Here is a 13,537-nt window from a genome sequence, read left to right as displayed (position 1 = left end):
TGTTACAAATATATGCAAAATATACATTTATCAAAGCAGTGTTTCCAAGAGTGGAGAGGGAGTCAGGGCCGGATTTAGGGTTTGGTGGACAGGTCCTCCTTATTACAAGTGCGTTAGTATATTATGTGCATTTAAAAGGGCGATATCCAACTGGCATTTCTTGGTGAAGATCCCAGGCAGGGAGGAGACGGGCCACCGAGCCGCATCCAGAAGTGAAAGTCTCCCACATAACCACTCGTTGGGGTCAGCTCCTAGGTGCCTAGTTTGTTCCATGACAGGAGAGACGAACTTGTAGAACCCTCACATGGTAAGAAGCCACACAACAAGGCCTTGGTGAAATGTTGTTTATACCAGCATAATCGTGCCGAATTCCCAGCATTTCATGGGGAACTTGTAACGTAAATTTCCTGACTTTACATCACATCGCATAGTTGAGATTTCATTTGGGTAAAACTCATATCGCGGGAACAGTGGGAGTATTGACGCAAATGAACAGTGTGCAAGCGGCTGTTGTTGTGTCCCCTGTGTTTTTGTGTTCTTTTTTCTTTAGTATGAAAAGCGTCTTTGCATCCAAAATGGACGCTGGGATCCATTTTGTGCTAAAAATAGCACATAATGCTAGACTAGTTTTTAATATAATATAATGAAACTTTTATGCATTTTACGTGAATTCCACAAAGGAAATTACACAAATTTCCCCCAGGCTTAATCAGCACCTGGTGTCTCAATGATTGGCTCTACTTGGACCAATCGCTGCAATGACTCTGAATAAGGACGCCCCTGGTCCTGTATGTGCTCAGGACACACAAAACCCAAATTTAGAGCTCAGACACCAGCCAACAGGAGAGGAGAGGGCTATCACCAAAAGTAATACCTGTACTGGTCTGAAAGAAACAAGGCTGCATCCTGGCCCCACTCCTTTTCAGTCTATAAGTTTCAGACCTCTCAGTTGTACTTCAACAAAACCTGGCCGATGCTCCCAATCTAGGACACACAGAAGTTTCATACATGGAGTATTTATATGGAGAGGAGCTGGCCTAAGGGCTAGGGCGGTCGACTTTGAATCTGGGGAACCGGGTTTGAGTCTCGGCAATGACGCTGAAAATCCTGTGATTCTGGGCAAATCACTTAAGGGCAGATGTAGCAACATCCTGATTTGCCAATCTAAAATAGCAATTTTTTAGAAATCGCTATTTGAGATTTGCAAATAGGGATGTATGTAGAAAATCGTATTTTTTTAGTGATTTCTTAAAATTCCTTAATTGAGATTAGCAAATTGCGAATCGCAATTAAGGAATAATTTCTCATTCATTTCTATGGGCCAGGAGGCCCATAGGAATGAATGGGAAGTTATTCTCAATTTGCGATTGCAAATTGAGAATAATTTCAAGGGTAAAAGGGTGTCATAAGGACACCCTGATGCACCCCTGAAACTTACATGTGTGCACATATGGCGCACATACATGCCCTAAGGGCATGTATGTGCGCCATATGGCACCCTCACAAATGCCAAAAAGTGCATTTGTGAAAGAAATCGCAAATTACCACAAACTTGAAGTTGGAGGTAATTTGCGATTTCTTAAGGAGAATTCGCAAAATGAAATGCTTGTTGCATAGCATTTAAGGAATCTCAATTTGCGATTCCTTAATTTTGCAATACTATTTCCCTGATACATACCATTTTGCGAAGTTTTTAGTTGCAAACGCTGCTTTTTTGCGAATCGCAGCGTTTGCGACTAAAAATTGCATTGATACATCTGCCCCTTAATCTCCCCGTGCCTATCAAAAAATGAATGTGTCCTCATGTAATGCAACTGGTGCTATGTAAAGCGCTCTGATGCTCGATTCGGGTCAAGTTTGTGCTATATAAAACGCTGTAAATAAATAAATAAAATATAACCCCGTCACGCTCCTACCATAATACTAGACAGTTTGGGCTTCAGCAACAATGTGCCACAATGTATATTTATAACACTGATAATCAACAAAGCTAAGGCCATGGCTTTGTATGCCCTACTCCGAAATGTACCGGGTCTGTAGCTCCAAACAGAGTTGAGATTGTGCAAAACTACACAGATTTAGGGGCTGTAATGGATTACAGCCTAAACTAGAGCCCTCACACAGCACCGCTGCTCCGAAGAACCTCTAATATCACCGGAGACCCCAAAAGATTTGCAAAGAAATATGGAGGGGGGGTCGGGCCTACTTTAAGGGTAGCAACATTTGTTCTTGTACTCATACTGTTCAATGTGCTGGACTTCGAAATGATAGGAACAGCTGAAACCATATTTCTGAGCTGCATTCCTAAGGAACTCAATGCTACACACTCAAATAAGAGCTAGTTCTTACATCCTTTCACTTATTGTCTACTTATAATGTAAATACCAAGGGAAAGAGAGCTTTTTAATGTTTTAGATTTGTATATCTACCTTTAAGCTAATTCGATGGCGTGTGGCAATCCCCAATGAGAGGCAACAATTTGTGGCGGATCTGTACCTCGGGTCCGGAGTCACAGGAACAAAGGGGCAGATCTACGAGGGAGTGCTGCAGCGTGGCGCCGAAACCCCGTTGGCTGCGCCACGCTGCGGCGCTTCCAAAGCACAGGGATGCAACATATTTACAAGAATATGTCACATCTCGGTGCTTCCCCCTGCACTAGCACACTAACTGCAGCCATGCGCTGGTGCAGGCACCCTTGCACCATGGTGTAAGGATGTCTGCATCGTGGGGAGATGGTTTTGCTGCACGAAGGGGTCGTTCCTGCACAAAAACAATCACTACAGACATTTTCCTTTTTCAATGCATGCTGTAGAATGCAGCATGCATTAAAAGAGGAAAAAACGAGGAAAAATCAAAACCTTTCTCCTTGTTGCGCCTCGCTACGCCACCTCTAGGGTGGCGTAGCATTCAGACGCATCTCCAGATTTACGATTTCTCGTAAATCTGGAGATGTGTCTTGTTTAATGGGTGTCGCGTGGGAACACCCACAGCAACACCCACGCAACACCCCTTCAACGCAAAGGGCTGCGTGTGAAGGGGTCGTATTCACAAGGAGAGGAAGTCACACAGGGTGGCTTTTCCTCTCCTTGTAAATATGGAGGAGCCTCCTGCGCCACAAGTATGTCACAAAAAGTGAGTACGAGTGGCACAGTAGAGTTGTAAATGTGCCCCGATGTCTATACTGTGTCCATGTTGGTGAGATCCACTGGGGAAATACTTCAAACTTATCTTTATGACAGAAAGAAGAGCTGTATCTGATGCATCTTTACGACATAAAGAAGAACTATATCTGATGCATCTTTAGGACAGAAGGGACAAGAACTACATCTGATGTATCTTTAGGACAGAAGGAAGAAGAGCTATAGCTGATGTATCTTTACGACATAAGGAGAAAGAACTATACCTGATGAATCTTTAGAACAGAAGGATGAAGTACTATATCAGATGCATCTTTAGGACAGAAGGGACAATTACATCTGATGTATCTTTAGGACAGAAGGAAGAAGAGCTATAGATGATGCATCTTTAGAGCAGAAGGATAAAGAACTATATCAAATTCATCTTTAGGACAGAAGGAAGAAGAACTATATCAGATGCATCTTTAGGACAGCGTAAACAAGAACTATATCTGATGTATCTTTACGACATAACGAGGAAGAACTATATCTGATGCATCTTTAGGACAGAAGGGACAAGACCTATATCTGATGTATCTTTAGGACAGAAGGAAGAAGAGCTATATCTGATGTATCTTTACGACATAAGGAAGAAGAACTATATCTGATGCATCTTTAGGACAGAAGGGACAAGACCTATATCTGATGTATCTTTAGGACAGAAGGAAGAAGAGCTATATCTGATGTATCTTTACGACATAAGGAAGAAGAACTATATCTGATGCATCTTTAGGACAGAAGGGACAAGACATATATCTGATGTATCTTTACGACATAAGGAAGAAGAACCAAATCTGATGTATCTTTAGGACGGAAAGAAGTGCTGTAGCTGATGTATCTTTAGGACAGAAGGAAAAGAACTATATCTGATGTATCTCTAGGCAGAAGGAAGAAATATATCTGAAGCCTCTTTGTTGTGCTTCACTAGATCCACACTAGATACATCACAGGACCTCTTAGGAAGAACCTATCAGTGGCAATTAGGAAGTAGAAAAGTAAATCCCTGATGGATTCTCACTATGTCACAATCTTCTCTTCTGTACAATTCTCCCTTCTCTTTCTTCTTGGTCCTGTCCTTTTAGTTTAATCAACGAAGGTCAACCTTTTATCGCTCGCCAAATCCCCATTCCTGTTTCTCTTCTTTCCTTCCCTTTTCTTTTGATAGATGTAGTTCCATTTTCTACGTATCTATTGTTTTGTACAAGGGTTTTATAAAGTTATAAAATAAAGATGTATTCATTCATTCAACCAATGGCCGGGCAACACTCATCGAGGTCCAGGGCAAGTGAGGGGCATTAGCTGGTCAGAAAATTTGGAAGGGGTGAGATCCATGATCTTAAAAGGTATTTTTGCAAACAGTAAAGAGTGAGGTGCCTAATTAACTTTCCAAAGCTCTCCTGCATATAATCAGCACATATAATTAGCTAATAACATATTTAAATATCCACAGGGCCTACTAGGGCCGTCCAGACACTAGGGAGGTGTGAGGAAGTGTGGGCGGGTCCGATCCACAGAAATATTCACTCTTTCTGTGCTTTTTCCACAGATCGGGCTCGGTGGAAACAGACCTTGAAATTGTGTTTGACAACTCCACCTCTCCCGCGCCCACCGCTCAGGAAATTGCCAACGTTATCGGAGAAAACGCTTTAAATAACAGCAACACGATCGGGGGGCTACCCCTGGGGCCGAACACCATCAGAGTTGACGGTGAGTACAGAAAACCCTTGCCAGGGTTACTAAGTGCTATACAAAGAAAATTAAAATACAGCATTAACGCCTTGCCAGGGATAGTAGGCAGTATACAAACACAATTGCAATAACATAAACACCTGAAACTGTCTTTGAGGCAAAGGGGCACTTACCTGCAAGTATGCAGCTATGCCACTGTGAGGTCACTGGTCCCCTTGCAGAACACAGTCCTAAGATGCTCTCTCTGGTCACCCTGGCACTTCCGGGAGGAGGGCTTACTTTTAGTCGGGCGCAGGTGAGTCCAGCAGCAGAGCACTCATTGAAGGTGAGTGCAATGGGGGTGATTGTCTCCACTTAATGCACAAAACATTCTCCAGTATTGAATATTTCATAGATTCACATGCTTGAATCATTCACTGTCGTTGAAGTGGGAGTCCGACTGTACCAAAGTAAACCAGTATGTATCAGTATCATAGCCTTAGTATAATGGTAATGAAAAGTCAGTTAAGTAGCCTTTTTGGATCATTTTTTTTTTAAAGAACCAAACTTGAACTATAACCAATCAGACAACAGCACTCTCTAGAACACTCCCAACAGAGGCAGAATCTACCGCAGGAGGTGGAAAGGAGCCTCCCTACTCTCGACTCAGTTTTTTTACTGTACATTTCAAGATTTATCTACAACTACGATGTATGAGAAGTCTAAGAAGGGGCTCTTCAGATCCTGCAAAACCTGTGGAAAGAAAAGGCTACATGTGGACAATCCACACAGAGACTGTCTTTACTGCCTCTACCCTCAACATCAGTTAAAAGAGTTAAAAATCTGTCACACTTTCTCATCTAAAACCTTAAAGGACGGTGGCTTCTTCTTTGGCTACAGAAGTCTAAATCTCAGAAATCCACTTCTGGTGAGGACAGTGATAAATAAGTAAGAACCCCCAAACGATCAAGATCATCAAACCAAGGGACTTCTGAGGAGAGTAGAAAGGCCTTAAAAACGCATCATAAAGACCCTCTGAGAACTGAGAAGCTAAAACTTATCTCTTCAGAGGCGGCCTCCTATTAACCTTCTACTCCATCTGTGAAGACAGGAGAGCGTAAGCATTCCTCTTCCTCTGAACCCTTTATGTCGAGGGCAATAAATCCTCTCAAAATCCTGCTGACGACGACATCACTGTCGACCCAGTATTGATGACTAATGTAACTACTGTCTCGTCTACGAGGCCATCATCATTGAGAACTTTGACGACTACAGCCATCGGCGCACCCAACACATCAACAAAGGTATTTTCATCCATCAAGACACTGTCAACTGCGGTGTTACCCCTGATGACAAAGTATATGATGACACAGTTGACGGCAACAACATAGACAAATACACCGGCGACAGCGACACCGTCGACGAACGCATCGACGACTGAGTTACTACCGTCGGTGCCTAAGTCACATTGACATCATCAACGGGACCGTTGACGATGATAAAAATCACCAAAGTAGCAAAAACAGCTGTAAGGCCTGAATTGACATCCCCTTGAAAGGTGTCACCTTTGCAACCAAGTTACTTGTTGGCTATGGAAGAGTCTGACGATGACTGGCCTTTTGGGGCAGTGCACAGCCTATCAGAGCTCCAGTTAAAATACAAGGAGGAAGACAATGAAAATGAGGAAGAGCATTATTATCATCAATATTATGCTCCTTCCAAGCGGCATTATGAACATTACCAATACCATCCTCATCCTCAGCTTAGGTATGATGAAGTGCAAATGACTATATAGCTAGTCCAGGATTCGCAAGCCATGCTGCAGGATTAAAGAAGATTTTCTGACCCTTAACAGGAGCAGCTTGTAGCATCACCTCAGACTGCCTCTTCTGTTACGCCAAGGCATATTCCTCAACCTATAATGCCCAGGGTAACACGTGCCTCGAACATAGTGGCACCACCAAGGGAAGACCAAAAGTCTTCAGAAGATGAAAGGGAGTAAGGCGAAAACACTCAACCCCAACATCCAGAGGATAAGTGGAATGACTACCTTGTCCCTTCTCCATCGCCTCCAACACCACACTCTTTAGACTTTCCCCCAGAGGACATCGAGGGATTTCATAACCTGATTGTCTAGGCTGCAACACAATTTTATCTCCCAACTTCTGCTACACAGTTCAAATGATTTCTTTCTGATTTCAAGGAGCAAGCAAGCAAGTCAGTGAGGGCCATCCCCATCATTGACTATATCTAGGATGAGGGGCTCAAGATAATGAAGAATCTGGCCACAGTAGCGGCAGTACCACCTTGAATGGACAAGAAGTACAAGACTACCGAGGATTCTCCCGCTTGCCTCATGGGTCATCCCGAACCAGACTCTGTGATCTCACAAGCGGTGCAAATACGCTCTAAAAACCCATCTGATCTCATCTCCGATCCACCAGACATAGAAGGCAGGTGTTATATTCTAAATATTCTTGCATGTTTCATTAAATGCTTTAGTGTTACAAATGTTCATACTTAAGTGTTGTACTGCAGTCTTTTACTATGGTACATGGAGTTGGTGTACAGTCATAATATCGAGTCAATTATTTCGACTGGACAGAATATCGAGTAAAAAATATAGAATGGACATAATATCGACTAGACATAATATAGACAACAAAAATATCGACTAGAGAAAATTAATATCGAATAGAATGGACATAATATCGAATCAAAAATATAGAATGGACATAATATCGACTAGACATAATATAGACAACAAAAATATCGAATTTAAGGTAAGTTAATAATAATTTTTATTTTTTGTGTAATATAAGTCTGTAGCGGGTTGTGGGTTTATAGGGGAATAGGGTGGGAAGTAATTTAATTCTAATTAATTAAATATGTTAATTTATTTATTGATATATATTTAGAATTAATTGTTAATTAATTATTAATTGGTAATTAATTAAAATATAATTGGTAATTAATTATAATTGATTAATTGATAAATATTTTAATTTTAGTAATTTATTTTCTGTAGCGGGTTGTGGGTTTATAGGGGAATAGGGTGGGAAGTAATTTAATTATAATTAATTAAATATGTTAATTTATTTATTGATAATAATTTAGAATTAATTGTTAATTAATTATTAATTGGTAATTAATTAAAATATAATTGGTAATTAATTATAATTGATTAATTGATAAATATTTTAATTTTAGTAATTTATTTTCTGTAGCGGGTTGTGGGTTTATAGGGGAATAGGGTGGGAAGTAATTTAATTATAATTAATTAAATATGTTAATTTATTTATTGATATTTTTAAAAAATTAATTGTTAATTAATTATTAATTGGTAATTAATTAAAATATTATTGGTAATTAATTATAATTGATTAATTGATAAATATTTTAATTTTAGGGTTCAGGGTCAGTTGTCAGTTTTTGGGTAAAGGGGTATTTTTAGGGTTCAGGGTCAGTTTTCAGTTTTTGGGTAAAGGGGTATTTTTAGGGTTCAGGGTCAGTTTTCAGTTTTTGGGGTAAAGGGGTATTTTTAGGGTTCAGGGTCAGTTTTCAGTTTGTAGGTAAAGGGGTATTTTTAGGGTTCAGGGTCAGTTTTCAGTTTTTGGGTAAAGGGGTATTTTTAGGGTTCAGGGTCAGTTTTCAGTTTTTGGGTAAAGGGGTATTTTTAGGGTTCAGGGTCAGTTTTCAGTTTTTGGGTAAGGGGGTATTTTTAGGGTTCAGGGTCAGTTTTCAGTTTTTGGGGTAAAGGGGTATTTTTAGGGTTCAGGGTCAGTTTTCAGTTTGTAGGTAAAGGGGTATTTTTAGGGTTCAGGGTCAGTTTTCAGTTTTTGGGTAAAGGGGTATTTTTAGGGTTCAGGGTCAGTTTTCAGTTTTTGGGGTAAAGGGGTATTTTTAGGGTTCAGGGTCAGTTTTCAGTTTGTAGGTAAAGGGGTATTTTTAGGGTTCAGGGTCAGTTTTCAGTTTTTGGGTAAAGGGGTATTTTTAGGGTTCAGGGTCAGTTTTCAGTTTTTGGGGTAAAGGGGTATTTTTAGGGTTCAGGGTCAGTTTTCAGTTTGTAGGTAAAGGGGTATTTTTAGGGTTCAGGGTCAGTTTTCAGTTTTTGGGTAAAGGGGTATTTTTAGGGTTCAGGGTCAGTTTTCAGTTTTCGGGTAAAGGGGTATTTTTAGGGTTCAGGGTCAGTTTTCAGTTTATGGGTAAAGGGGTATTTTTAGGGTTCAGGGTCAGTTTTGGGTTTTTGGGGTACAGGGGTACTTTGTAAAAATAAGGTAAAATTACATTTAAATTACATTTATTTAATAAAATTAAATTATATTAAATTATATTATAATATTTTTTATTAATTTATATTCAAAAAATTATTATATACTTACCAATACTTATGTTGTAATGGTATGCGTTGTAAAGGTATATGCGTTGTAAAATCTTGCGTTGTAAATGTATGCGTTGTAAAAGTTTTTGCGTTGTAAAAGTTTTGTTGTAATGGTAGGCGTTGTAAAAGTATGCGTTGTAACGTCATACATCCCTGGAGTGGGAATAGTAATTTTAACCTCTACGCTATCCAGCGCTTTCCCTACTGTTGCACCCACTGGAGTGGGAGTAGTAAATTTTACCTCTACGCTATCCAACACTTTTGCTAATGTTGAACTCACTATAGTTGTAACAATAAATTTTAAACATTTTCTAAAATGTTATATATGTTTATTTAATAATATGTTTAAATATATATATATATATATATATATATATATATATATATATATATATATATATATATATATATATATATATATATATATATATATATATATATATATATATATATATATATATATATATATGTGTGTGTAATTTTTGGTGATATAATTTTTTTAATTATATAAATTATTTATTAAAATTATATTTTTTTAATAATTATTTCTAAGTTTATATTAAATATATTTATTACTATATTAGTTTTAACTTATTTTTAAGACATTTTAAAAAATCGATATTTTGACAGTCTATATTTTTGTAAGTCGATATTTTGGAGTCGATATTTTGGTACTTACCTGTTTGAAGATAGGGAGTCGATATTTTGTCAATCGATATTTTTGACTCGATATTTGTGTATCTCGATATTTGTGTCGTCGATATTATGTCAGTGATCCCATGGAGTTCTATGTTCCATGGGGCAGCTGTTGTGAAGATTTCTACCTGAACATACGTTGTACTGTGCTCTCTTAATAAATCCTATTGTTATACATTTCGTGCCTGGATTCAAAACTACAGCAGGCATTTAGACAACAGAGGGAAGAGATTCTCCCTCATGTCTGCCATCACAGTTCGAGCAGGCAACCTACAAATATGGTCCGATGTCAGCAGCCTAGTGGCTTGATGCCTGAAGACAAAAAGGCGGAAGCAAGAAAGATCTTCCAGGAGGGTGAGTACGCCTCCCTGGAGATTATAGATTGTGCGACGGACATGGCTGCCCCAGGTTTCTCTTCAACTGAAAAGAGTGTGCGTGGGTCCAAAGAAAGACTACAAATCTACTTGTGAATCATCCAAAACAATACTATGTGATGTGACTATGTGTCATGCCGCACTCCACTCACTATTATTGGAGAAAAGTGCCCATCAGTTCCCGCCTGATTCCGCCCTGCATCATATGGGCTCTCCTTACCCAGGAGAAAGTGCAGTATGTCTATCAGTGTAGTAATGATAGATCAACTTCAAAGGAAGTTACGGGGATGTTTAGATTTTTTGCAGGTAACTGGATTACAGTGCCAAAATAAATGTGAAAAATAGTGTAATGTTAAAATTAGGTAGTTGATGAGTGGAGACAACCATATTTTATTCAATTCCCTCAAAAACTCCTAATGTTAAAATGTGAGAAAACAATCAGATTTAACATAATATCTGATGTTCAGTAGGGTCAACATGTTTCAGCAGATGTGACGCTAAATATGTCACTGCTTTCTTCAGGACCTAGATAGTTATGGCTACTGTATAGAAAAACAGGAAAAATATCACCTGTATATTTTTCACGAAATCATTCAACCTTCTCCCTTGAATTTGGTGGAAACAAAGAGAAAGAGAGAAAATGTACACATACAAATGAGAAACACAAGTAGAATCTTAGTTAGGCAATTATCAAACATTTAACCGCCTATCAGATGCTTAATGTCATCTACATCAAGTTTTAAGTTTATACAAGATTGATCATGATGTCACCATTTCCTGGCAACAAAATATTTTTGTTATCTTACCTAGTATATGTAGGAGGAATAGCATCACCCCACCTGGCTGCTGCTCAGGTAAGAGGAGCACCGCTCTAGTAAAAACACAGAACATAACACTTCAACTTACACCAAAGAACCACGTGTCCAACATAGACCCAATTCACTTTTATACCCTTTGTTTATGTCCTTTTCATACAGACAATAGCTACTCAAAGATACCGCTATCGCCCATTGAGACTGCAAGCGAATGGATGTATATTCCATTTCGTCAATTTGGATAGTGCCCATGTCTGCCCCAGGTTTCTGCCAATTAGCCGAGGCAGCGGTCTTGAGACGCCAGGGATGGCTTAAAGCTACATCTTTTTAGCCGAAGGTCCAATCAAAGGTTTTGGACATGGCCTATGACGGAGAAACTTTGGTTGGAAAACATATAGATGACACACTACTGGCGATAAGGATGGACAATGACACTGCTAGGTCTCTAGGCACCCTTCATTTTAAGAAGTAGCCCTTCCGGGGGGCTCAAGGAAGAGATCTCTCTACCAACAGAGGGGGTTATCAATGATCTCAACAATATCAACTCTTTCAATCCCAATATAGACCCACCTACCAACATCATGCGTACCATCAACCACCCTGAGAAGCTTACAACAAACAAGGTCTGCGCTGGAAGCTACCCCTCCCCCTGCCCTCCCTCCCACCTGGTCGATATGCAGGCCGTAAAATACTGACCTAGACCAGGTACCAGCTACATCCACTACTTCCATTCATGTGACTGCAAATATTTCCAACTACCTTCCTCAATGGAAAGAGAAAACGTTGTACAAATGAGCATACCCTGGAGTTTGTGCAGAGAACATCAAGACCCTCCAAAGGGGGCGTACCCACCTTGTTTTTACTTATTGAGGAAAGAAGCCCTAATAATACTGACCAAGAGTGTAATTGAAAAGGTCCCTTGTTCTCAGGAGGGCATGAGATTCAAAGTAATGGAGACCCATCCTAGACTTCAGGATACTAAACAAATTCCTACACAAACATTCTTTCGGTATGATTACTCTCTCTCCGACATCATACATGTCCTAAACAACGGAAATTACATGACCTCTTACTAGACTTATAGACTTACAAGATGCGTATTTCAACATTCCCATGCATCCCAAACATCACAAATATCTCTGCTTCTCCGTAGCTAGTACCCATTACCAGTTCAGAGTCCTCCCATTTGACTTCAAGGCATCTCCTTGGATATTCACCAAATGTCTCGCCCTTGTAGCAGCCACATTCAGAAAACAAGGTCATCAGGTAATCCCCTAGCTAGACAACGGACTGCTAAAAGCCTCAACACCGTAGCAAGCTGCCAAAGCAACCAAGGTTTGCCTCCAACTGTTCATGGAATGGGCCTCGCAGTGAATTATCCAAAAACCCAGGTCAAACAATAATGTTTTTGGGAGCCAACCTGAATATAAACAAAAACAAAGCCTGTCTATCGCAAGACAGGCAGCGAAGGTTGATAAACTTGGCTCTGAATATTTCCAAAAGAAAGTCCATTTCAGTGCATCTGTAAAAGTCGCTACTAGTCCTGATCTCTTCTGCGATAAGCCTGGTCCCACAGGCATGACTAAAGATGAGGCCACTGCAAGAGGAACTCCAACTGCAATGGATCCAATCAAAGTCTTGATCAGCATTACCCAAAGGATGCTAGAAATGTTAGCATGGTGGTCTAAAATATCTCATCTGTCAAAAAATGCCTCACATTCTTGACTCCAGTACCAGACTTCGTCATCACGACCAATGCCTCCTTTATGGGCTGGTGTAGCCACTAGCAGGACCTGCAAATCTAAGGGAGGTCGTCAGTGCTACAGAAATCAATGCATAGCAGGAACCTCCTTGCTGGTCCATACAGACAATACGACCAGCAGGTATTACATTAACCAGCAAGGGGGTACAAGGTCGCTAACTCTATCTCAGGAAGCCCAAGACCTTTGGAACTGGTTCACAGCAGACAAAATAGTTCTGAAAACAGAGCACCTGTCAGGAGTGAACAACATCTTAGCGGACACTCTCAGCAGTACCAGAGAAAGTTGCCAGGAGTAGAAACTGGATCGGTTGGAGCTGGACAAAATATTCTCACGGTGGGGAAAACCAGTTCTATGCCAGTCGATACCCGCTCCCAGGGTCATGGGGGAATGCCCTTTCAATGAGCTGATCCGGGATTTATGCATAACTTTTCCCCCCTTCCCTCTGAAACCAAGGATTCTCGACAAGATAAAAATGGAGCATCGTTGCCTCATTCTAATATCTCCCAAATAGCTCAGGCAGCATTAGTTTGTGCAGCTCCTGCTGCTGTCAGAGTCCAATCCCATCCACCTACTGAAGATTCAAACACTCTTGAGAAGGAACAATTGCCAGATCCTACACCCGGAGCCAGCCTCTCTCCAATTGCAGGCGTGGCTCCTGAATTCA

The 13,537-nt window shown here is 40.2% G+C and overlaps 1 protein-coding gene across 1 annotated transcript in view; it reads left to right on the top strand.

Moving 5' to 3' along the window:
* The window catches only part of LOC144803910 (uncharacterized), a 151,657-nt gene that overhangs the window by 125,757 nt on the left and 12,363 nt on the right, over window positions 1–13,537 (top strand). Inside the window, exon 15 of the mRNA XM_078671884.1 lies at window positions 4,723–4,883. Coding sequence (XP_078528010.1) covers window positions 4,723–4,883 — 161 coding nt within the window. The remainder of the gene's footprint in view (window positions 1–4,722; window positions 4,884–13,537) is intronic.

The sequence above is a fragment of the Lissotriton helveticus genome, chromosome 1_2 (genome assembly GCF_964261635.1).
Source record: "Lissotriton helveticus chromosome 1_2, aLisHel1.1, whole genome shotgun sequence".
Taxonomy (NCBI): domain Eukaryota; kingdom Metazoa; phylum Chordata; class Amphibia; order Caudata; family Salamandridae; genus Lissotriton; species Lissotriton helveticus.
The sequence above is the reverse complement of the archived record's forward strand: the minus strand, read 5'-3'. Positions and strand labels throughout refer to the sequence as shown.